General features: G+C 38.8%; 1 protein-coding gene across 3 annotated transcripts in view; it reads left to right on the forward strand.

Moving 5' to 3' along the window:
- The window catches only part of FIGN (fidgetin, microtubule severing factor), a 93,769-nt gene extending 67,635 nt beyond the window's left edge, over positions 1-26,134 (forward strand). For all 3 annotated transcript variants that reach the window (XM_065750438.1, XM_065750440.1, XM_065750439.1), the window contains one exon: positions 23,085-26,134. In XM_065750438.1, the coding sequence (XP_065606510.1) occupies positions 23,085-25,336 (2,252 nt within the window). In that variant the 3' untranslated portion in view covers positions 25,337-26,134. The remainder of the gene's footprint in view (positions 1-23,084) is intronic.
- Positions 26,135-26,611: the final 477 nt, after the last annotated feature.

Below are 26,611 nucleotides of genomic sequence, written 5' to 3' on the forward strand. Positions count from 1 at the left end.
AAAGGATGCTTTAAAATATGTTTTTAGATTAAAATAATTCAGTTTAAAAATGTCTCATTGATCAAGGAAGATGAGTAAGGCCAGACTTCTAGGCATACATAATATCCTTCATAGACTAATGGCTATATCTGGAGACAAAGAAGTGTTTTTCTGTTACGTCAATTTTATGAAAATAATATTCACTATCAACATTTCTTGTGATTTTATAATCAGGCTAAATACAACATCATACCTGCTTACTACACTTCATGGCCTGGTGGGGACACTGTGAGAAGCCCTTTCCTAACAAAGCCAGGAATATGTCAAATGTGTTCTGCTAATGCTACCGGAGCATTACAGGAAAGGCCAACCATAAGTAGCAGGAAGACTTTGCTTCTAAGAGGGAATAAATATGAGTCCAAGTGTAATTCTGAACCAGCATGTTCCTGGCTGCTGAGACTTGAAATAAGGAACACCGCCAATACAGAATGTATCATTTCCAAAGGTGTTTTCATTTTGATTTTCAGACAGTTTTGGAGGCTCATACTGTTACATAGACAAAAAACCTTTGAAACTTCACTTTCTCAAGCAGTTCTGTTTCTGCTTAGTTTATCTTACATTAATGGAACAATTATTAATGGGGTGATTTTTTAATGATCTCTTACTTCTAATGTTAACTCTTGCTTAACAGTGAGTAGCTGATATTGTTTTTCCTCTGTTTTTTTTTGGGGGGAGGGGTGTTTTTTGGACTCTATTCATTTGTCATTCCAAGCTACCAAAGCCAACATTAATTAAAGTTGATTTGTCTTGGTTTTTTTTCCTTCTTCTCCCTTACACAGATTTGTTATTTAAAAATAAGGTTTAAGATTTAGGATGGTGGATCTAAATAAAAAGTATGCACATCAAACCAAATTCTCTCCTGGTATATACCTTATTTGTGTGAAGGGCAAAGTGCTCAAAGACAATTGGACCAGTAGTTGAGTCAGTCTAAGAGCAAACTACAACGCTCTACTACTATGTTTTTGATCTGGTGAACTTGAGCTGTGCTATATTGGTCTTCAAAGCATTAATCATTTGTGAACCAGTTTATTCAAGCTCATGTACATCAGAAGGCTTAACTCTGTAGGAATATAGAGGAGACCTTTAAAGATATTCATGCACCAAAATATGGAGATTCAAATCCCTAGTGAGGTTTCAAGAATCTAGTTTTTATCTTTGAGAGCATGTAGCTTGAGTCTTCAGCAGCAGTCAGCCCAGTCAGCCAGTCCTTGGTGGTAGAGACTTCACATATATATCAGACCTGAATATTTGTTTGTGAGATGGGATCTTTTATTCTAAAGGACAGATCTTTTGACTGTACCTAGAGATAACTGGGAGAAGCAGAGCTGACTTGTGTTTGGCTCTGCACAGGTCGTGGTGTTGGTGTAGATGGGGCCTACAGAACCACAGGCTGAGAGAGATGATGGGGGCAGTGTGGCTGACTGAAGCGTAACATGAAATAATTTGCAAATCTGACGTGCTATTCTTGCAGAGTGGAAGTTGATGGCACACAGTTTCTGATGTGAATTAACAGTGGAGATCAGATATTTGTACCCAAATCCAGATATGGCTCTGCAAGCCCATCTTTGGCTAAGGCGTATGGCAGCAACAGCAAATATGGTCACACCTCCTATATAACAGCAATGTATTAAAATTTATAGCTTTTATTTGTAAACTCACAGATCATGTGCCATGCTGTGTAAAGTGTGATTTTTTTTTCTTCTGGTTTAATGTTCATAGATAGTGTCATCCTAATTAGTTTCCACTGACAGAATAAATATTGTTCCATCTGTGCACTATTACAGTCAGCAACTGAAGGTTTGAAACACTTGAGCAGTAGATGTCAAGTATTCTGAAAAGGGACTGGAAAGCAACTCATTTTGGATTATTTTGCATATATCACCATTTAGAAAGAGGTTATGGGAGCAATTCTCATCTGTACTGCTATCCTAAAATTATGCCAAAATTGTGTTCCTTTTTTTTTCGACATAATTTACTTGTTAATGATCATGAATACTAAAATGAAAGGATTTCATGCATTATGCTAACATAAAAACAGTAATCCTTTTTTTTTTTTTTTTTTTTTTTTCCTACAAGTTTGCAGATGTCTTTTGAAAGGGAAATCTGACTGGGCCAGATGAATTGATATCCTTACTGATTAGACAATCTAGAGACCAAAGGCAGAGTAACTTTTCAGGAATCTCCTTTCCTTGGCCACTATACATGCCATGTAATAGAAAATTATCACTTATAAAAGGTAATTCTATTTATTGAAGTCTTAATCTCAAAAATTTCTTTGAGTTTTAGCAGATGAAATTAAGATGCAAATCAACACAATTTAGAGTTCCTTTTGGTGTTGTTTTTAGAGGTCTTTGAAAACTTAGGCAGGCAGGAGAGACGGGCACATAGCTCTCTGTGAGACGCGGAGTTAGTTTCTGGCTGCAAGTCTGTCTGACGTTGAAAATATTTCTTGTGAGTAATAATCCTTTACTTAATGTGATGGAATTTTTCCAGTTCAACTTCTTGTCCTTCTTGTAGCTTGATTAAACAAATTAATTTTTACATAATTGGAAATCAGCACAGCTCTTCATGAATATGTTGCTCAGTATTTAAAAAATACTCTTAAAAGAACATTAACATCTCAACTATTTAAAAAGAGGCAAATCCCAGACAGTGTCCTTAGGAAATGCTGCAGGCTATATAAATCCGATTACCCAAATTCTTTCCTAGTTGAAAAAGGATAATATCTGATGATATCTATGAAATGTATAGCTAATGCTTCCAAGGATCCAAAAATATTCAGCATCTGTAATAATGACTGCAATTGTCCAGCATATGTCCCTGTAGATCATTAGTAGACTTTATTTTGTATTATCAGCAACACTGAAGTTACATAGATGTAAATATTTTGGTAGCAATTATATAATGAGAACGTTTGATTTGCATGAAATTGCTACATTTAGGCAAAAAAAGCCATCGACAGTGACTGTGTTCTTTTCCAGAGGTACAGAAACCTATGCAGTTGCTATTTGTTATTTTTGTTTTCCTACACAGCTTAAGTTATTACATATATGAGAAAAAAGATGCAAATACTATTCTGTGGTTTTTAAGAGGTTGAGAAACTGTACGTTTCACTTTGATTAATATGATAGTTTTGCTCTTAGTAACAGGTAAGAAAACTTATAGACATATAGGAGGGAAAATGCAGCACACTGGGTATTTAACAATGCAGCTTTCTTGAATGGCAGCTTGTGTTATTCTTTTATATAAATTTTGCTTTATAGATTAAATTATATGGCAATTTTAAGGAACTGAAACTCAAAAGAAATGGCCTTAGAGAAATGTTATTCTACATTGTGTTTAAATAATTAGACTTATGTCTTACTGAAATATATGTTATTTGGATTTAAAAAGAGATAAAAGCATGAATATTGGCATGATTAGGAAATTATATTGTGTCATGGTGAGGTTGATTGATAGATAGTTGAATGAAAATGAATGCAAAGGCTTGTAGAAGTAAATGCATATTTTACTACTGCTTGGGCAAGCATTTCTGTTTTTACCTGAATTACAGGAGAGTTCCACAGATAGAAAGAGGCATCTTTCCTTTCCATGTTTGGTTTGTGCATTTTTACCAGTTCTGCTGTGAAATCAATCGTAAATAGAAGAATAAGTTCTCACTGGAACAGCAAGCACTTTTACAATTTCACAACTGTTTTTCCATTTACCTTTTACACTAGAAACAAACAGGTAAACGAGTAGAAACCCAGACAAATTAAGTAGGCATTGAAAGGGCACACTAGCATTTGATGTTGGCCAGCTGGTAAAGAATCCTTCTTTATTTAAGCCTTTTTTTTTTTTTTTTTGGAATCTATTTCTGTAACCAGCTCAGCCAAAGGGACGCACGTCTGAGAAAATTATCTTAGAAATCATTTAAAGGTTATAGTTAGAGAAATGCCTTTCTATTACTCTTAAACCATTTTATTGATTTTTTTTTCACCCCTTTTTCCATTTATTATCTGTCCCCTAAAGGCCTCTTACACATTGAAGTCCACAGTGGAACTCACTAGTGGGGATGAAGCAGAGAAACCACTGCAGGATTCCCTATTTCAAAGCTGAACCAATATTCACCATTGACACATTCATTCATCTGTGCAGGGTCATTGGAAATCCTCTTTCTCTAGTTTTTCCTTCCCTTCAGGGAGCAATGCTTAAAAGAGCAAACCCCTGGTGTGAGGAGATAGAAGGATTCTCAGCGTGGCCAGTGGTGCCAGGAATCGAATTAAAGTTGTCCATTTGCAGATGACTGTACACTCGGCTCCCAGCATATTCACTATGGGGCTTGATGCTGACGTTTTATTTGAAATGCTGTTGGTGGCACTTTGTTGTATTACAAAATAAATAAATAAATAAAAATTGGGGCAAAAAGTCATTTCTCAAAAATAAGAAAAAAAGCTGAATTTAAAAATGCGTGTGGTTCCTGTTGTTCCTTTTAGGTCTGGAGGTTGTTAAGGATCATGTGCCAGAGAGGTAAATAATTACAGAATTTACTTCTTTGGGTAATTTAACACTTGTCACTTATTCTGCTATTGCTGACATCTCTATTTTGGCATAAATCATATTTTGACATTACTAAACCTACAATTTTGTTTTTCTTCACACACATTATCTCTTACCATGTGAAAGGCACTGGGAAGATGTGGGCTGCCACGAAATCTGAAATGCCTGCAGTCAACATGAAGAGTGCCTCTTTATTTCAGTTTCATTTGCTGTTAATAGGGATAACCTGATGAACACATCAGGGCACATTTAAAAATTGCCAAATGGAGGTTCTGTGAAAGGAGTTCTCTGAATTTGAAGAAGTCCCTGTCAGGTTTGGGGATGAAAGGACAAGCACAGTTAACCATTTGCTCACCAGCAATGGAACGCAGGTACGGGGGCTTGGTGACGTCTTATCACCGTTGTGGTGACTGCTCTGACTTGCTGGGGGATTTAATTTTTGTCAATAATTTCAAGGAAATCACAGGCAGAGAGTAACTCTCCTGTGAGTAACGGTGTCACGATCTGCCGCCAACATAAATCTCAGCCTCTTTGAGGAACATCAGGAAAGGGAAGTGGGAGAATGAGTTGGAGGCTACAAATTACACCAGTGCCTAATTATGCAGCTTTATTCATATGACTGGAGAGAGCCACATGCATATCAGCAACACAGAGGCCTAAATTATAGACATTAATAACAACCTGAGGAAGAGAGCAGGGGAATCATCCAAACAATTTAAATTCTCTGTCATAGCAACTTGTGGCTTTTGATAGAGCTCTCTCAGAAATATAAATTTTCTTTTTCAAGTAAATCACATAGGTGGTATCTTTATGCAGTGCATACAAAGGATCATTGTTCATCCAGTAACTAGTATTTCTATACTAAGTGTGTGAGGTGTTACAAAAAGGTAACATTACAGGGAGATATTTTAATCTAGTTGAATGACCTTACACAAGGGGAAGGATTTTTCAAGAGGGGCAGCCCAGTAATGAGGGTGAGGTGTGTCCTAAAACAGCCCAGAGCTCATTCTAGCTTATCAACTACCACTACAATTCCTAATTTGTGGGGCACTAGTGCTTTTTCTGGGCAGTCTATCATTTAAAGTGCTGTGAGAGACAGTTTAATCATTTTAAGAGTATGCTGTGTAACTGGTCTTGGAAGTGCCCGGTACTCGCCTGAGATTTATTGAAAAAACATTTGTAGCATGACTGTCTTTCCTTTGAAAAAAGTCAAAATATTAAAAAAAGCACTCATGCTCAGCAGCAGTTTTCATTGATGCATTTAGGGCATTCCTTCTCTTTAGCAATCCAGACCTTTTTAAGAAATGTCATTTCTGGTTATCCTCAATATAAAATGGCCCATCAAAGCTACCTTAGTGCAACCTTACCTCTTAAATATCAGTCTGTGCCCTCTAACCATTTGTTATCAAGTACCTTTTAGTTCAGTCATGGCAAGCTTTGTGCTTAATACATAGAACGATCAAGACGTGCATACAGCCTGAGGTATTTTTCATTAAATCACAGATAGAAAATTATGTAAAATGTTTTGGATGCATACTTGAAAAGGTGGCACAAAATCTTTGTGTCACAATGTGCTTGATGAAAACAATGCAAAGTTTAATAAATAAATAAATAAACAAAAGGTTAAATAAGGCTATGGACAAATGTAAAGCCTGCCTTAAAGTATGTAGCAAAAGTTGGATTTGGAAAGTTCTGTATCTTTTCCCTGCCTTTTTTGGATGTAAGTTTCTGAAGTCCTCTTAAATGTGGTTTCCTTGTTCCTACTTTATGCTTTTCATTCTCAGTGGTAGGCATGGCTGCAGAGGAGCTAACCCACACACTGGTGTGATGCATAAGGTTTTCAGTGGTGGCTGGACTGACGTGCTGGGATGGGACCTCTCCATGTAAATCCCATGGGCCTTTGGTGCTGGGCTTTTTCAGGGGTTATTCTGTATTTCTAGAGTTAAATCCCTAAGGTGAGAGGCAGCTGTGCAACCTGGCCTTCTCTGTACATGAAGAAAGCAGAAACTTTCTTGTTAGGTGGTAGGAACAGGACGCTTCTCTGTCAACTTCAGAACTCTGCTGTCCTGTCTCTCTGACCCCAGCAGCAGCAGCAGTGCTGCTGCTCTTGATTTGGCACAGCTTTACCTTTGAGATAGGGGACAGTTGCATGCATGTGAGGAACTGGGGGAGGGAAGGGGGAGAAGGAGAATCATGCATGTCAGGTACAGAAGAAAAGATGCAGCTGAGAGATCCGTGTCTGTTGGAGGAATTCTCCTGGCCTGCTGCTGGTGAATAAACTGCTAACTTTTATAGAGTATAAAAAGCAATTGCTGAATGGTTTTTACCTTTTTATGAATAGCACTGTGTTGTTCTCTATGCAGAAATAATCCCCCAGTACACTGCAACGCAGGGAGAGAGTTGATGATAAGGGGTCACTTGGAATGTTTGAAAAATGTGTATTTGGGATTGCAGTTGATACAGTCTGCACTGTAGGGACAGCCTAAAATGTGTTTGTTTGTTTGTTTTTTTCTGGTTGTGTTCTTCTGTCAGCAAGATTCCAAGCTAGTCACTGTGCCATCACTAGAGACAAACATCATCCCTGCTCTGGGAGAGGAAACAGATATATGTGCAGTTATACAAACATATATATTTATATTCTCTAAGTTAAAACTTTATATTTGTGGCTCTTTAAAAATCCATATAAAACACAAATACAGAATCAAAACTGTAATAGTGAGGAATGTATTTTCTATCTCATGCTGCAGGGCATAAGCTAATCTGCTGCTGAGATCAGGCGGGAACCCCCCTTGAACCCTGTGTTGTTTTTCATTACACAACTGGCTGTTTGCATTATGGTTTTTATTAGAACTTGATTGTTTAATGACAAAAATACAGAGTTATGGTAAAATAAATAGGTAGCTATGTAGTGGAAAAGTACAAAATAGACTATGAAAAATAAAGTAAAAGTAAAATGCTGGTACATTCCAATACACTCACCCCAGTCCCTCCAAAGCCAAGAGATATTTTCCTCGCTTGCACATGCATTTTATCTATTAAGTCCCCACACCCCTAGACACACTCACAGCTGCATTTTATAGGACATGATGTTCTTTTTCCCTCTTTCATTTTTCCATGACCATTTTCAATCAGGGAAGCTGTGTACTAGACTGCTCTACCTTTAGAGAAAGACCTACTAGGCGAGCCTGTGTTTTTAAGCCCATCTGAAGTGTGAAGAATAATTCCTGACAGAATACAAAAGATTCCAGATCTGCTGCACAAATGTTCTGATCTACTGAAATTCATCTATTGTCTTGCTTTGTAAATGTGCCATAATAGCACATACCCTCAGCAGTCTGCAGAGGCAGTTTGTGTGGAAGTGCTGGACAACTGCATGCTTCTCTTATGAACAATTAACAAGGATTATTTTTATTTTTATCTTTTTTATTTCTAGTTTTTAATGTCGACAAACAAATACTTCAGAACACCCAGTGAGAGAACTTTATATGGTATTATGGTATTTCATCCAAACAGCTCTCTACTCTGAAAAAAAAAAAATCTAAATACTATTGCTATGAACAAGAGAACAGAGAAATATGTGGTGTTCTATGCTCAAAGGCACCCCATGGATTGTTTATGGTACCTTTTGTTGAAGGGCAGACTGTGATTGATGCTGGGTCCTGCCTGGGAGAAGTTGGGCTGTGATATTGGAATTTCACTGATGGAGAACAAAATAATGTCTCTGCTGCTGTAGAAGGCATAGCGGGTTTCACTTGGGCTCCAGTTTCTGCTATTTATGCTGTGTTTTTATAAAGCTGTCCTGAGACAAGCCATGGATCCAGGGCTCACCTTAGGCTTCAGTGGCAACAGACATTGTCTCTGGAGCTGTCCTCTCCTGTCTGCTGTGTCTCAGTAGAGAGCCCTCGTCCTCTGACGCCACAGAAGTGCCATTGGCGCATTCTTTTTGCTGTCATTTTTTTTTAGGATCCTATTGCTCCTTCTCACTGATTCACAGTGTTTGTGGACAAGTTCCAACTACAGAGTTTAACCTGCCCTTGTAACTTCATCTGTTTTTTTTTTACTTTCTATGGAATTCCTACCTCCTTGTGAAATTTCTTATGCTGGTCTGTACCCAATGTTGATATGACACTCCATCTTGGGATAGCAATCTGTAAGTAGTAATAAGTAAAAGTTGGCAGGTCTCAATTCTTCGGTGGAAAGTCCTGTAGGAATCTCTTAGAGGAGGCTTTGGGGATCAGGGTAAGCAGGCCCAGAAATACCAGAAGGAAAATTATCAATTTCTGTGGAAAGCCAGGTGTTGTTTCTAATCAGCGCCTTAGGTGAGCAGACGTGTTTTGTAGGCTTGATAAAATACTGATGAATCTGAGGCTGAAAAGTGATTTTATTTTTATTTTTTGGTGACAGTGCTGGGATGCAGAAGGAATACAGTGAAGGCACCCACCCTCCTAGTTTTATGTTAGAAAAAAAGAAAAGATGCTAACTGCAGTTTTATAATGATGCCTCCTGGAGATGCTATATTTCTGTCAGCCTTAGTTTTTAAACTGCTAAAAATATCATAAGGTATTGAAGGACTTATTGATGAGGAATTGATGTTTCAGAGCATCTGTGCTTAGGAAAATAAACAGAACAAAATGCATATCTTGTATCTTAAAGCATTGGGTTGTCACTCACAAATGATGGAAGTTTAATGCATTATTCAGAAGTACAAGGGGAGGTTGTCCAAAGCAGCTGTGGAGTCTCTGTTATTTTATTTTCTTTTGCAGGGAGCAGAGAGAGAAGTGTTTGACTTAAAGGTGCAAGGTTTGGAATTGCGCAATACGGTAGGCAGCAGCACTAAAAATGTTGGATCTGAGTACAAATTCAGTTCAGACTTAAGGAACTGTAAGATATTTTGATCTGAAAGCTACAAAAACCCATCTGGGAATGAATTCTGGTTGTGGTTTTTTTTTCTTTTTCTTTTTTTCCTTATTCCACTTTGTAGTGCAAAGAAGTGCATACCACAAAATCAAATGAAACTGGCATTAATTTGGTAGTCTCAGTTCTTATAGTCCTATTGATTCAGAAAGCTGCAAGCAGATACGGAGGCTTATAGGCTGCATATAGGACTAGTGAAGTTTAGGAGCTAGGGTATATAAAAGATGTAGTAAGAGCACTCATTCAGTAAAGGAACTGTTCGTAGCCTCTTATCACGGGATTCTGATAGAAAAGCTCAGTTCAAGAGAATTAAGGTCTCCATCATTTTGTCGGTGGTTTCATTATTGATTGCTCATCTTTATGCGCTTCCTTCCCAAGTCTTGGCCGCCGACACAAAGCTTCTCTGACAGAATCTCTAGTAAGCAAAACAACATTTGCATCCTTATGTATTTCTCCTAGTGGGAGACAGAAAAAGTGGTCTTGGTCATTTCTTATTGTTAACTTTAAATATTGTGTCAGGCCCAAATCAATCTGGTAAGAGAACAGTGGCTGTTCCTCAGGATTCACTGTGGATATTTAATTAGCTGGAGCTTATATATGCAATTTATTTTCTTTTTTTTTGCCTCTTTCAGCATTTGTTAGGTACTAGTATTGATATGACTAGTGCAGTGAAGTACATATCTAGTTAAATTGAACTTTTTATTGATGAAAACCTATCTCTTGCTGATGTCTGTGTTTTATGAATAATATATTTCTCAATGCTACATTTCAGATCTGTGGTGTTGTTTGCACTATGAACTTGGGGGTTTATTGGTACTAAACACCTACTAGGAGTTAATGTTATCTGAAATACATAGGAAAAGCAGCATTAGTTGTGCATGCATGTGTGCATAAATATGTAAGATTATATGCAATATATGATATTGTACATACCTGATTTTATTTTGAAATCAAGCAATTTTCTTTTTTTTTTTTTTTTCTCAAGCACTTTTAGCTGTTATTGGGAAAGGAGAACTGACAAGTGTTTCTTCAAGTACCTCTTTTAATGGCCATTTTTGTTCATTATCATTCAACTGATGACAACAACATTTATTATTTGTATATTAATGGCTGGAAATAGTTACGTGATGGAAGAGCAGTGAAACAAAGCTAGGTGGAATTAACTTCATGCATGTCTGCTGGATGATACCTGATTTATAGTACCCTATGCATTCCCCGAATAATCTTTCATTTACAAAGCTAAGCCAGTCTAACAGTCTTTTATGCAATTTTAAAATTTGCTCTGGAAATGTTATTGAATCCCAAGTTATCTTCAAATATATGTTCAGAAAAAAAAATACTATATTGCAGTAAATCTCTGATCACAGCTACCCATTTCTACAGCTTAATTATGACACTACTAAATGTGAAAATCTATTCAGCGCTAGGAACACTTTTCACATTACATTCACGCTAAAGATTGGCTGTTAAGAGCTCATTACTGGTAGTTTTCTAAAGAGTGGTTTATTAAACACTGTTACCTAATAAGCATCTTTGGTGGTGCAAATTGCTGAAAACAGTAATGAGTCTGATTAGACTTCATTTCAATTACGACAGCTTGTCTAGAAAAAAAAAAAAAAAAAGAAAGAAAGAAAAAGAATCTCTCCTTGATGCTTTGGAATCTGGCTACAAGGCATTACATGGTTGAAAAGGAAAATGCCACCTCTGTGTTTCTTTTCCACAGTTCAGTAATGAATAGAGAACTGTCCAAGTAGCCGTCCAATTTAACACATTGCAAAACTAGATGGGCAGCATTGGAGGCACAATCCTGTTTGCTTAAGAATTCTACAAAGGCTTTTGAGTTAATATATCTAAATAGGGTCATATTTAGGTTTCCTCTGCTTCCCTTCTGTAAGAATATAAAGCCATAAGTAAGAGAGAAAATTAAAATGATTCACTCCTACCTGCTTTGCAGAGGTTATGCATTCCTCTGATTAGTGGAATCCACCTTTCAATTGTTATATCTGTAAATCTTTCACTTGCGATCACAAAACTCTCGCAGCTTTCACAGTACATCATAATTCAGCCCATTTCTTTTTTTTTTTAATAACAATACAAACCAAGGTTAGTAAATCTGTACAACCGATATCAAATACTTCAGTAAAGATTTTCTAGTTTCTGAGCTTGGTTTTTGCTGCCTTGTGTACTTATCTATATTAATATTCAGCTTTCTTTAAGTTATTGATGTATGTTACTTATACCTTCTGGAAGAAAAGAGGCACTTTAATGATGAAAAAGAGAATTTAAGCTGGTAGGTGATGGGTATTAACCAGAATTGTAATGTTCCTGTTGATAGCTTATAGCTTTTTTAATAATAAATCAATTTGGAGGCACTTCTATAATATTGTTTGATATACAATTAGATGGAGAGTTTTAGAACTGAAATTTTGTCATTAAATGTGACTGGAGAAATAGCAAAAGAGGGGTGCAGGTAGAAGATGTGGCACTGCTAAAGGTGGTACACTGAACTAGTGTGATAATAACCAAAATTCTGTCTATTCTGTTGACAGCAAATTTTAGGAAGGTTTTATAAAGTTGTCTTGTTACACATAAGAAATGAATTAGAAATTGAGCTAGTGAAGCAAACCAAAACTCTCTGTCCATATTTTAATGAAATGTAACCACTAGTGTATTTGTATATATATATTTTACTTCCTTATTGAACGCAACACAAAACCCAAATGCTGGTGAATGTTATTTGTATAATCAGCTAGTGCCTGCATATAAAAATGTAAAGAAAAAGGCAGGGCACCTGTATCTCCTTCACAGTAAATTATCAACTTCAGTAGTTCTTCTGACTTCAAACCGAACAAGTAGCAGGAGAATCAAACTCATCAATCTTAGACTCTGGGCATCTACTACCGACTCTGAAAACCTTCTGACTCTTTTTGTGATGCTACCTTTTGCCTTGTGTTTGAAATTCTTACAGTTAGCTGTGATAGTATACTGAGTATTGTTTGAATGTGCTTTCATTGGTGTGCGTCATCAAACATCAAGTAAAATAGTACTTTTTTTGGTTTTGTTTTGTTTTAAGCATCATACATATACTACTGCTGTTATTCAGCTATACAAATGTGTGCCTGTAGTGAGCTTTGAGATGCTAATCAGCAGAGCTTGACTGCTGTACCCTGGAGCAGATTTTAAAACTATTTTATTATTAGGTGACTACCTATACAAGGAAAGTATAACAAAAATACAGGAAAATGCTACAGTTATCGTTACTTAAGCTGTGAACAGGACTCGGCTAGTTAGTGATATCATCATTGCAGCTTAGATTTTTGTTCTCTTGAAGGCTGTTTACAGAGAGGGCTGAATCTGTGTGATAGCTGCAAAGGAATGTGACTTTTTTTTATCAGCGAGGCTGTGTCATTTCTTTGTGTTTTAAGGCATTGCATTATTCTTTTCTACCCCTTGAAATGCCTGTGCACTCCGTGACATACAGTGTGCTTCAAGACCTGGCTCAACTTTTCCTGTTGCAGGATGAACTTTGCTCTTTTTCGTACAGGAAAACCAACAAATCACCTGAGATTCTGGTTTCTTTTCCCTCCCTCTCTCTCGAGTAATATGGTGAAAATATCGGCATGCATAAATTTCTTAGTCAAGGCATCCTTTATCACGCTTGTGTGTGTAAAATATAAAAATGTATATTTATACATAGTGAGAGAGATTTCTGTATATGTCTTTAGGAAATTCCCTGCTGCTCCTCCTCTCCCTTCCCTTGTTAATTTGTAAAGTCCATTTAACAGTCTAAGAGAGTTGCTTTCAAATTGTCAGGAAACAATACTATTAGTCCCAAACCAAGAGCATGCAAAAAAAAAAAAAAAAAAGGAAAAAAAAAAAAGAAGAAAATGCGCTATATTCTGTTTTTCAGTAGCTAGTGCAGTTTTTTGGTTTTTTTTTTTCTTTTTTACTGAATGAGCAAGAAAGAATCTTAGGAATTTGTAGAATACAATAATTGAAAGGTTTAAGTGGGAAAAAGATTTAGCTGGGCTTAGTGTTTCCAGCATGTCAGGTCCTTGGTTATGCTCCTGCTTTTAATCTTGTTGCTGTGCGGCGGGGGAGCAGGAAGGAAGGCAGGGTCAGCTGCGCGCGCCGGGCCACGGCTCTTCCCTGGAGTGTGATGAGCTCGGCACGCTGCTGTGGGCAGGGTGTTCCCCGGCCTGGGGAGGAAACCGGGGCTCCCTCTGGTAACACACCACTTCTCCCAGCGTGCTGTGTCGGGTCTGTTGTTGTTTTATAATGGAGAGACGAAATAAGGATGTGGCTTGGTACCGCAGCCCTTTCACGTGAGGTATCAGGGCGTTCTGGAAAGCTTGTGCACGCCAGCGCTAGCTGCCCTGTGTGCTTATAGGAAATGTGTGTGGCGGTGCGGGCACTGCGGGGAATGGGGCTCGGCGGCTCTGGAGCACACCGCTCTAATCCCGGGCCGAAAGCAGTTTATCTTCGTGTGTCGTCTTGTTTATAAGAAACAACACTAAACCCACCAAAACTAATTTCATATGTAGCTTTTTCCACAGCCTTCAGATCAAAGTTATTTTCTTCAGGCTGGACTAAATTATACGCAGGTCCCAGGAGTGAAGGACACTGAATTAATGCACTGTGTCACCCAGTCCTGGCTATAGAATATTTTTATCCAAGTGCGAGACGCAACATCTCTTTACTATTTCATTAAAAATTAATGTGCAGATTGCCAAAAAGCAAAATGCATAAATAACAAACAAATTTTGCGTACGCTTTGTGCAAAAGTGGAGTCATCTTAAGAAGGATTTTTTTTTTTCCCCTCAAGTATCAGATTACTTCTATATGTACATTTAATCAGTATTTGATCTCATTTAGCTCATTAGCAGAGGTACTCTAATCTCAGTAAAGCATACCTTTCCTGTGCTGATGGGTCTTGGAGTAAGCGCTTTAAGAGGAAAGCAGTGTTTCTGGCTGCAGGCTGAGCACTATGCTAGTGGCCCGTGCACGTATGCTTTCTCACTCTTGTTAGTGGAGCATATTGGGTCAGACCTGCCTGCAGTTATTTGAAACTTCCTGAAACTGATCTTTGCTTTCATCGTTGTAAAGGGAGTAGAGCTGATTATATAAATCTCTGGAATTGAACTTGTCTTGCTATATATATGAAATATATATGATATATATGAATATATATATCATAGCTATGAAATACATTACATACATAGGTATATTCTTAAATCACGGTGATTGAAAAATAAATTGAAAGATATAACGGAATAAATGGAGATTTATACAGAGTGCTGCTGCTGTTAATTGCACAGAAATATATTTTAAAAAACTCTTTTCTTGTGTTTCAGAGCAAGATTATTTTCTAACATTTTGGAACAGCGTGACATAAAAATAATTCAGCATCACCTAAATCTCTATTTATTGCGCATCCACTTTCTTCAAATAAAGTACGTCCCTTTATGGCAGTTTTAACCCCATTTATCCTCATGCACAAGTGCTCACCTGTTATTTACTCACATAAGAGAAGGTCGATACCGCAGAACAAGGGGAGTGCTCTGTTGTGACATAAGCCATACATATTCATTAGCTCTGCTGTCCCTCTGGACATGTGTGGTATGTTCTGATGATCTTCATTTGGCAAAAGGAAGTGAGCGTAAGAAGGAAATTGTCTTAATGGATTTATGATACATTAAAAAAAAAAGGGTTTTAAAATGCTTTCTTTGCAGTGAAGAAGACCATAATTCTAAACATGAACAAAGAAGGAAAAAAAAAGGAAGCAAATTACTGAGTCATGGTTAACAGCAGAAAAGGAAAAATGATAGATTCCAGTATTTGAAAATTACAGTTTTCAGATAATAATTATTTTGCCAAAAGAGTTTTCGTTCAGAATGTTCCATGCTGGAAACTCATTCCTTTGGCTTCTCCCTGACTTACTAAAACACAAGTTCGTTGTTGTGCATTTTACCTAATGCAGCTGATTACATGAGAAATACAGCGGGGCAGGGACTGCACTGTATCTTCACTGCTTTTAAGAATTTCTGTTATTTCAAGACAAATATGCCTCAGCCTGCAATTCTGGTAAGGGAACCAAGGAAAAGACTGCTCCTGCTAGTTTATTCATTAAGAAGAGAATATAATTTTGCTAAAAGCTTCAACTACTTTAACTGGAGACTTAGAGTGAGCGCTTAAGTGGCAGAAGAATCATGTTTAAGGTCTAAACTGTTTGCAAATGTGCATAAATACATGTGTGAGATGGTCAAACTGCATTCGTTTTCTACTATCCTACAGTGTCAATATTTTAATTCTTAGATATGCTACAGTTTTTCTGTAGTAGTTATTGATGCGCATGTTTGCATAGGTATAAATTGTAGATTATGTGGCATATTACTTCTATACAAAATATATTGCAGGTGCATTCTGCATACTGTAAGAAGTGGATGATTGGATTTTGCTTGTTTATTTTAAGTTATCCTTACTTTTGTTTGCAGTTACTGTTCTTCTGAATATTGATTGTCTCAGAAGTTCTTGTTGCCTTCTTTGTCTGGCGATAAAATGTTATGCTGGGACCTTTAAAAGCGGTGTAGTGTACAGAGGTTCTTGAAGGAAACCGCTTAAAAATGTAAAGCCTGGGAAGAAGTGTCTTAATATGTGAAAATTCATTGCAATTATTGTCTTTTTTAGTGTGTTTTCTAGTTAGTTTAGAAAAGAGTTACCAACAGATGAGTTACAGTGAGGGCAGACTGATGTGGTAAAATGTGTTAAGATATACTGAAATTAATCACAAATTGAACCAATTGTTTGTGTAGAAGGGTTCTGACCCATACATGTATAAATGGCTTTACTTATGGTACATGATGATAGTGCATCCACGTGGTTACCTTGTATGTATGGAGTGCAGAACTAAGTATGTGTTTGTGCTCGTGGACTGCTGCCACAGACACACCAATACCTCTGGTGAACAGCATCCAGAGAGGTCCTGTGGGCACCCTGTCCCAGCCAGCAGTGCTTGGGGAGCTGTCTGTCCCCCTGCTGCTTGGGGACTGACAGATCCAGCCGGCTCCTGCTGGCTAAATACGAGAGTGCCATCTCTGGACCTAGATTTCCTCTGCATGCTTGACTATTTCTTTTCCTTATTTCTGTTTCGTAAGGCTTTTGAAGCTGATGAATCTGCTAAAGGATGTTCAGCCAGAAATGGCTTTGTGATTACCAAAGGCACTGCTTTATGTAAATGGTGGGGAGGGGACTTGGAAGGAGAGAACTCATTTGCTGCACACGTATTGTAATTTGCTGTCCTGAGGTGTGAAAGTGTGATTTAAAAGGAATAATCATTTGACTGTATTTACATTAGCTAATTGGGATGTATTAGTTTGAGATTCCAAGTCTGGGGTTTTGTTCTTAACTGGTTCCAGGCTCTCTTAAAATATCTTGCGTTTTTGTTACTGCTTTTATCTTTAAGTGCTGTTGATATATATATATGAGATCCTCAATATTACTCGTGATTTAAGTGTTTTGTTTTAAAGAATGAAATGTTTTCTCTGTCCCTGCTAGATGGGATTGTAAACACCCTGCCAACAGCTTGCTCCCACTGATGCGCGTGGCATGCGTAGGCTATGTATAATAAGAGGAAGACCAGACCCCCACCAAAAAATGCTAAGAGCACTTTCCAGGTCTGTTTTCGTGGGTTTGCGGTTGCCATTTGCTGTATAAAGCTTCCAAAGCTGGCTCTATATAGCTGGGCAGCTCAGCTGGAGGCTCATCCTCCCACCAAATCCTTTGACGTCAAAGGAGATCCTCATGGACTGGAGCAGAGGTCGTCACTGAGTAATTAGAAAATAAATGTGGGAATCATTTTCTTTCTTTTTTTTTTTTTTCCTCTGCAAAACATAATTAGCTCAATCCACTCTTCAAAATCCCTCCTGTTTCCAATTAAGAGAGATCAGTTGCGCTATCTTCAAATAACTGAAATTATGCTTATTAATAAAAAATGGAGTGTAAAAGAAATGTTTTATCTGGAATTAATTTTTATTATTATGGGACATACAGCAGTATACAGTCTTAGAAAATATTATCAGATTTACTGTAAACCCAGGGAGTTCTCATGCTTAAGATGGACATTAAAATGTGGATGTGGGACCTGATCCTCAAGGTAATGACAGCTTCAGCCCTCAGTGCAGTTTGATAAGTCCTGGCATGATCCCAGTGAAGCACCTGTGTTAAATCAGTGGCTGTTTTTGAAGCATTAATCTCTGCGTATCCAGAAGAAGCAAACCCAAGGCTAAAATAGTTATGTTCCATAGTGTAAATACTAAAGTGTCTTGAATAACTGGGAGCAGAGTTGAACGTAATAGTTCAGTGGACAGGGACGGCTCTGGCTAAATATGTAAGCAATTTGAAATATTGAAGTTCCAGGTCCACTGACAAATCTAGAAGGAAGAAGCCTGTTAGCACTTGGAGCTGAGCGTGCTCATACCAATGGCTATGGTAGTTATCAGAAATACCTCTTTCTTTTGTTCATCCTGGTGTGGGCCATCTCTTGTCCATAGAGCTTTAACCAGTTGCTTTGAGTATGTTTAACTTAAGCAGGTTTTCTAATGAACCTGCAGATTTGTTCTAGATAGCACCTAAGACACTGCAGGGGTGGATAAGGTAGACACAATGAGATCACGACAGCAGAATTGCTTTGTTTTGCATCAGGTGTGTTGAAGTAATGCTTAGAGGCACCAGACCTAAACAGGAGCTCTGGTAGCTGGCTGGAAAGGTTAGTGAGCAGCCCTGTTCCTAGTTTCCAGCGCACAGTGGCTGCATGTTGTACAGGTTTATTCCTTATTATCTCTGAAACTGCAGTGTAACCTGTTCAGGAAGTTGCTTATGATTTAGTTCTAGTTTGATTATTTTATTAAAAATGTGAATGGATAGAGAGTTGTACTGCCATCCCAACGTCTTTGCTTACAGCAGAGTGTTGCTAACGCACAGTTGGCTGGAAGGCTTCCTACCACTCACACTTGTCTTTGGGATGCAGCAAATACTTTGCTGTGTTTTCACTCACTGTGGTCCTGGACAATATTTTTACACTTTTCCATGCCTTTTACAAAGGTGTTTCAGCAGACAGCCTTCCATTCCAATTGAAAGGAGAGGCATGTTATTAACTTTCTTCTGTAACAGATCTAATCCTGAGAGAGGCTGAGCAGTTCTACCCAATACCAAGGGCAGCAGGGATAGAGGGATCTTTGCATGCACAAACTCACTTGGGCATCTAGGCTGTGTAGGCTGCCACATGTTTCTTACTGCATTCACATTTCGAAGTTGTTTTTGTTTTCCTTACTGTGGCATTATTTCTTTTTTGTTTTGTTTTACCCATAAGTCTGAATTTTAAAGTGGTCTTCTGCCATAAAGAATTATGCATGTGAAGCTGATGAAGTAGTATTTATTAGATTTTACGTTTTCAGGCTTAGCGCACAAAATAGAAGGGGAAAACAAGAATAGTCAAACACATAGTTCAGAGTAATTGAATAATGAAATTGTTGACTGTAATTACTTCAGATGTAATTCATATAGTTCCAGCTGCAAGAATTATTGAGGAGAAATGCATAGCAGGGCTGTCAGGACAAGGAAAAATAGATACTGCTGAAAAAGCCTACACTGCCTCTCCTATGTAATGTATTAAATTTATCTTAAAAGCAATTCTCTGATAAGTACATACCTTTACTTAAAGAACAGAATCCTTTCCTTTTGCCTTTTACAGCTCATATCAGCGCAGTTTACACAGCCCAATGGCGATAGCTAAGAGGATTCTTAAGTTAGGAAAAAAAAAATTATGCATTTATCCTTCATTGCTTCTGGATTTTAGTGAGTTAGTAAGCAAATGCACTATCTCCAGGCCCATGTGTAATGTCAGATTTTAAACGATTCTTAAAAAAATAAAAAATAAACCTCTAAATATACCCTTATTTACCTGATATGAGGTGTTTATATCATCATTTGAATTCTTAACAAAAGAACTGCAGGAAGGTATGTCAGCTGAAGCAAAAGCAATTAATAAAGTACAATTAAATATGCATGGAGGAAGTGGCTGCAAACACTAAGAAATTTTGGGCAAAAAAATATTTACATAACTAAAGGAACCTACAACTTTTTTTTTTTTTTTTCCAAATCAGACATCTGACTCTTGTCAAACAATTACTGAGTTATTAACAAAGGCAGTTAAACCTAACAAAGTTTGCTTCTGTTTCAATTAATATTAAATTGAGAAAATGTCTCTTTGTGCTCCTGGATGAAGACCATTCCAGTGGACAAAATGTAAATACAGATTTCTTCACTGCATACTAATGCAAAAAATATGCTTATGGTTAACTATTAACCTATGCTTCCAAATAACACTAATGATTGCAATGTGCTGGAATAAATGCTCATGTTTCATGGGATGAGAACCATTCTGTTCTCTTAAGCTTATCTAATCAATGCCTAATCCTGCCTTTACAGCCTTTGTTAAATGCATTGGTATTTAATATGCATCAATAAATAAACTTTAAATTATTGTGCAGTGAGCATATCCAAAGATAGCATGACAGTGTGAATCTAATGGTCTATCTACCAATTATTCCAAATAAAGAATGCTGATGGTTTCCTCCCACCTCTTACAATGGAAAGTTCAGATTTTCTGACATAGTTTTGCAGCTTTATAACAAACCTAATAAATTAATCTTTTACAAATGCAGTTCCAAGAATTAAATTTTTGCACCACATGAACACGTCCCCACTATGAGGTATAATTATTTTATTTAAAACACATTTAAATCTGTTCCAAAGAACAGATCAATTGGTGGAATTGTAAAGTATTTGCAGAAGGTTTTTTGAAAAGCTTGCCATGAGAGTAGTACATGATGTATGTTGTTGTGCTCTGACCTACTGTGTTACCTCTTTAAATGCTCTTCCTTTTAAAAGCCGTTAAGACAATGTGCCAAAAGCCTATTCATTAACTACAGTACAAGCACAAGCTCAATCAAATTGTCCTCTTCATCTGTGCCTGCTTTGCCTTCCTTTTCTAAAGTTTCACTGCTGCTTTAGTGCATTCTTTGCTAAGAGTCTTTCTCATGGTATCCATTCATTAGTATCTAGCTGAAGCATCAAGCTGCTCAAGTTCTTGTGCACATCTGTAACAGAAGCTGGTTTGGTAATCTTAGATGCCTCAAATCAGAGAACAAGGATAGCGTTTTTTGTGTTTGTTTGTTTGTAATGGGACTAATGCATCCATATGTCTATTAGGTAGTTCTGCTTTTCTGGAACATTAATATTCTTTCCATTTTAAAAGCTTGCAGTAAATCCCATGACACTAGAAAAATTTTAGATACTGATTACTTCCAATCGGCGGTTGGTGATTTGTTCTTCAGATTTCCAGCTGAATTTAACAAAGTATGATTTCTGAAAAGACCCTGATGGTTTCTCATTAAAATAGCATTTTTTCCTTCTGAGCACGATTTCTATAATTTCACCCAATTTCATGATACATTTACCCCCTTCGAAAGGCACTGGTTGAAACATCGGAAACAATTAGCAGAAAAGATTATATTAATTCTAAATGAAAGAAATAAATCTGCCAAAAAACTCAGTCTCAAAACTGCATTTGTCAAAAACGCTTCTCTGAATTAACTGTTAGAGGGTAACTGTATAATTGTTAACAGACGTTTTTCTCAAGTTGTCAAAGTGTTTGAAAAATGAGAGAGAAAGGGAACACTTGGGAAAAAAAATCCACAAGTAAATGGCGTGCTCGTTTGGACTGAGGCTTGGAGTGCTTTTACTAATAAAATACAAGGCACAATTAGAGGTACTTTGCACTTTTCAGGCTAAATTTAACTGATCTGGAGATCTGTAAACATGTGAATCCAAAAATAAAAATAAAGAATCCAAATGCAAATGAGTGCAACTGCAATAAAATATAATTGCAAATGAATCCGTTGCTTTATTCATTTATTGTGTAATTACTGCAATTCTTCCCACCTTGTTTTCAGTATTTCTTAATCATTAAGTCAGAAGCATGACAGCAGTGCCAGCCCTGGAATGATTCTCTTTGACTAAAACCTTGTAAATTAACACAATTAGCACAGCATCATCCTGCTAATTAACTTCCAGTGTCTGGTGCAGTGGTTTTGCAAACAAGGAAGAGGGAGTCAGAAGGGAATAAACATGCCATTCTGTTACCAAACTGTGCTGTGTTAGGTTTAGCTCAGCGAGGCTAAGCTGGCCATGTCAGATGCCAGAGTCAGGCAATGAAGAGCTAAAGGGGTTGGGGAGAAAAACAGGAGGGGGTAGGAGCTGTCAAAATAGACTGCAGTAATTCAGAGGGGAGCTGGTGCCACAGATGCTTCATTTCGACTAGGCCTCTTCCTTATCAGCGAATCTGTGCCAGAGGGCACAAGACTGTTTGCAAAAATCACTTTTGGTAATACGAGAGAGATTAAGGAGGTCTATTTGATACAGCTGTAGGAAAATCAGCAATGTGCCTACCTATAGGTAAGAGTTGGAGGGGGTTATCTTAACGCCTGCAAATTGCTCTTACTACGCATGGTGGATTACTGAGAGAGCGAATAATGCACATCACATTATTTGCAAGATTAATTGCTTTTAAATTGTAGTTGCATCGTGTTGTTTCTTTTCTTTTTTTAATATTTATAGTTTTGGGATTTTTTTTTTTTTTTTGGCTTGCCAGTTCTGGAAGCCACAGAACTTTTAGGGACTTTCCTTTGTTTCTTTTTCTTTTTCTTCATCTGTTTTTTAATTCAACCCTCTTCCTTTGTAGCCTGGAGGCTGTGAGGGGAGGGGGGTGGAAAGAAGAGAGAGCAAGCAAGGAGACCGATAGACAAGTCATGCTTGTTTTTTTTCCAGAGCCTCAACAACAGAACTGAGAGGCAGAAAGGAGCCAGTTGTAATTCATACCGAGTTGTAGGCTTTGTGTGATGAAAGCGACGGAGCGCTGCCTGGGAGATTGCTTTGCTGCACTCCACGAAGCAGATTTGAAACTGTCGTGGACCACTTTAGATGAGAGTTGGATTATGGAATGACCTGCTATGTCTGTGTCATATTGTTCTGCGCAGGGTGCATTATACTGTGCTAACTAGGTGTTCAGTACCAAATAAGAGAGGTATCCTAGATGTGATCTGTCAGCTGTGTCTCGTATTTTATATTGGTTAAAATATAAAACTGAAACAGGGATGAGAGAGGACAGAGCAGTTGGATGCCTTGTGTGTTAAAAATAAATCTGCACTCAGAGTATTTAAAATATCAACTCTTAGCTAATTAATTTGAGAAGTGTGGCATTATCTATATATATTTGAACCAACAAATAACTCCTGCATAAGTGACGAAGAATGTTTGTGTGCCTATAAGAAAACAACAAACAAAAAACCAACAGTCTTACTGTTTATGCTGTTTTATCAGGGCATTGCATTTTGTTTCTTTAAGGATTTGTGATGTTAAGAACAGCATTTCAGAGAGCCGGAGAAGTTTACAGGCTGTACATTGAAGAACTCATTTAAAATGCTTCGGAAAAAGCCTGTGCTCGCTGCTAACTTTGTTTTCTCCTGCTGCCCTAGGCTTGAAGATGCAGTGGACGCCAGAGCATGCCCAGTGGCCAGAACAGCACTTTGATATCACTTCCACCACCCGGTCCCCTGCCCACAAGGTGGAAGCCTACCGGGGGCACCTGCAGCGCACCTACCAGTACGCCTGGGCCAACGATGACATCTCGGCTCTGACTGCCTCCAATCTCTTGAAAAAGTATGCAGAAAAATACTCCGGTATTTTGGAGGGCCCCACTGAACGGCCTATTCTCAGCAATTACACTGAAGCTCCCTCGGGGCTGGTGAATGGACGGAAGAATGAAAGCGAGCCCTGGCAGCCTTCACTGAATTCGGAGAGCGTGTATCCCATGAATTGCGTACCAGATGTCATCACTGCCAGCAAAGCCGGCGTGAGCACGGCCCTCCCTCCCGCCGATGTCTCAGCCAGCATCGGGAGTTCACCTGGAGTGGCCAGTAACCTGGCTGAACCTAGCTACTCCAGCAGCACCTGCGGAAGTCACACTGTTCCCAGTCTTCATTCAGGGCTCCCATCTCAGGAATACGCCGCAGGATACAATGGCTCCTACTTGCATACCAGTTACAGTGGCCAACCAGCACCTGCACTTCCATCCCCTCATCCATCGCCCCTGCATAGCTCGGGGCTTTTACAGCCCCCGCCACCACCACCACCACCTCCAGCCCTGGTTCCCGGCTACAACGGGACCTCAAACCTCTCCAGTTACAGCTACCCATCTGCCACTTATCCTCCTCAAACTGCTGTCGGCCCTGGGTACAGCCCTGGGGGTGCCCCGCCGCCCTCAGCCTACCTGCCGTCAGGAATCCCTGCTCCAACCCCGCTGCCCCCCACTACTGTTCCCAGCTACTCCTACCAGGGCCATGGCTTGACGCCCATCGCGCCATCTGCCCTGACCAACAGTTCAGCCAGCTCTCTCAAAAGGAAAGCTTTCTACATGGCAGGGCAAGGAGAAATGGACTCCAGTTATGGAAATTACAGCTATGGCCAACAGAGATCTACACAGAGTCCCATGTATCGAATGCCCGACAACAGCATTTCAAATGCAAACAGGGGGAATGGATTTGACAGAAGTGCTGAAACATCATCCTTAGCATTTAAGCCAACAAAGCAGCTAATGTCCTCTGAACAGCAAAGGAAATTCAGCAGCCAGTCCAGCAGGGCTCTCACACCCCCATCCTATAGTACTGCTAAAAACTCGCTGGGTTCAAGATCGAGTGACTCTTTTGGGAAGTATACCTCCCCGGTAATGAATGAGCACGGTGACGAGCACAGGCAGCTCCTCCCTCACCCAATGCAAGGCCCGGGACTTCGTGCAGCTACCTCATCCAACCACTCTGTGGACGAGCAACTGAAGAATACTGACACACACCTCATTGACCTTGTTACCAATGAGATTATCAACCAGGGACCTCCCGTGGACTGGAATGACATCGCTGGCCTAGATCTAGTAAAGGCCGTCATTAAGGAGGAGGTTTTATGGCCAGTATTGAGGTCAGATGCATTCAATGGACTGACTGCTCTACCTCGGAGCATCCTTTTATTTGGACCTCGGGGAACGGGCAAAACATTAATGGGGAGGTGTATAGCTAGTCAGCTGGGAGCCACGTTTTTCAAAATCGCTGGCTCTGGCCTTGTCACAAAGTGGTTAGGTGAAGGAGAAAAAATTGTCCACGCCTCCTTCCTTGTGGCAAGGTGTCGCCAGCCCTCGGTGATTTTTGTTAGTGACATTGATATGCTTCTTTCTTCGCAAGTGAGTGAAGAACACAGTCCAGTAAGTCGGATGAGAACCGAGTTCCTTATGCAGCTGGACACTGTACTGACTTCTGCTGAGGACCAAATAGTAGTAATTTGCGCCACAAGTAAACCGGAAGAAATTGATGAATCTCTTCGAAGGTACTTCATGAAACGACTTTTAATCCCACTTCCTGACAGCACAGCGAGGCACCAGATAATAGTACAACTGCTCTCACAGCACAATTACTGTCTCAATGACAAGGAGGTTGCACTGCTTGTCCAGCGCACAGAAGGCTTTTCTGGACTAGATGTGGCTCACTTGTGTCAGGAAGCAGTGGTGGGCCCACTCCATGCCATGCCAGCCACAGACCTTTCAGCCATTATGCCCAGCCAGTTGAGGCCAGTTACATATCAAGACTTTGAAAATGCTTTCTGCAAGATACAGCCTAGCATATCTCAAAAAGAGCTCGATACATATGTTGAATGGAACAAAATGTTTGGTTGCAGTCAGTGATACTACTTAAAAAAAAAAAAAGTAATGAATGTTGGCACACACAGAACCTGCTACATAGGGTAGAGAACCCTTTTCAGTAGTGTTAAAATTGCAAAGGGTACTGGGAAGACTACAATATACCTTGCCTCTAAAGAGCCAGGGTAGACTTGAAGGAAAAGTGCATCAAACAAGAGCTGCTGATCTGAAAAAGCCACACATGACAGAAAGCGCGTGTTGATGCTCAGTTCTGTTCAAGCTAGACAATACTCACCAAGGAGCAAGGTGCAAGTGGGTTGATTTCAGAAGGACATGAACCCTGTGTGTTGATTCCATTCTGCTGTTCTTGAGATTTAGTTGCTGTCAAGTGCCTGAAGTGGTGCTTTATTTTTTGTTTGCCTCACAATTACATTGGTGGCATGTGCTAATATAAAGAGCTTTAACTTCAAACATTATTGGACTAAAGAGATGAACGGTTGTGTTGCGACAGAGAACCAGATTTTTGCTATTCTAAGAGCAACAGTATTCCTCAATCCTGTCTGTTCTGTGGTGTTAAACTAAGAACAGGTAAAACAGGGTAATGGTAATCTGGACCTTAATTTCTGCAGTTCATTTCTTTTAATGTTCTGTCTGCAAAAACTCAGGAAAGTGATTGTGATTTGTACAGTACCTCAAAGGAATGTGTTGAAAGCACTATGTACTGCTGAGAGTTATAGGCTAGGCTTCAATGTTACTTTATATTAAATATGTATGTTTACCTCAACAATTGGAAAATGGCAAGGAAAATTACTTTGAATGTATCCAGGAAAAAAAAATACTAAAGTGTGATATGACTGAAGCTTTACAGTTTTTAAAATTAGAAACAGAAGGATTTCCCAGTGTTAGGAAACTGTTCTTTTGCCAATTTGTCAAATCAAACCAGAGCAGAACAATTTTTCTTGTTGTCAAACTGTAAGAATTTTCAGCATATTGCTCCTTGATAATTACGTGATACAGTCTTTAGAAGGTGCTTAGATGAAAAAAGAGCCACTTAATCGGTTTATGTTAGCAGCTGAAACAGTCAAATGTAAGATTTGGTAGGACTCCGAGAGGCAAGTTACCTTAAGCTGCAACTGCTGGCGCTTACTACGGGGCTCTGGTTGTGGTTTTGAGGTTATTTTGGTGGAGCTGTAGGGAGTGGAATCAGTGTAGGTCACTGGCAGAGCTATGGGTTGCAAAGATGTTCATAGCAACACAGTAGACTGTGACCAAATAATCAGTACAAATAACAGAGCAAAACCGGACCCTCAAAGTACGTTT

The sequence above is a fragment of the Cyrtonyx montezumae genome, unplaced genomic scaffold, assembly GCF_038088225.1.
Source record: "Cyrtonyx montezumae isolate F1298 unplaced genomic scaffold, pur_monq_1.0 scaffold_7, whole genome shotgun sequence".
Lineage (NCBI taxonomy): Eukaryota > Metazoa > Chordata > Aves > Galliformes > Odontophoridae > Cyrtonyx > Cyrtonyx montezumae.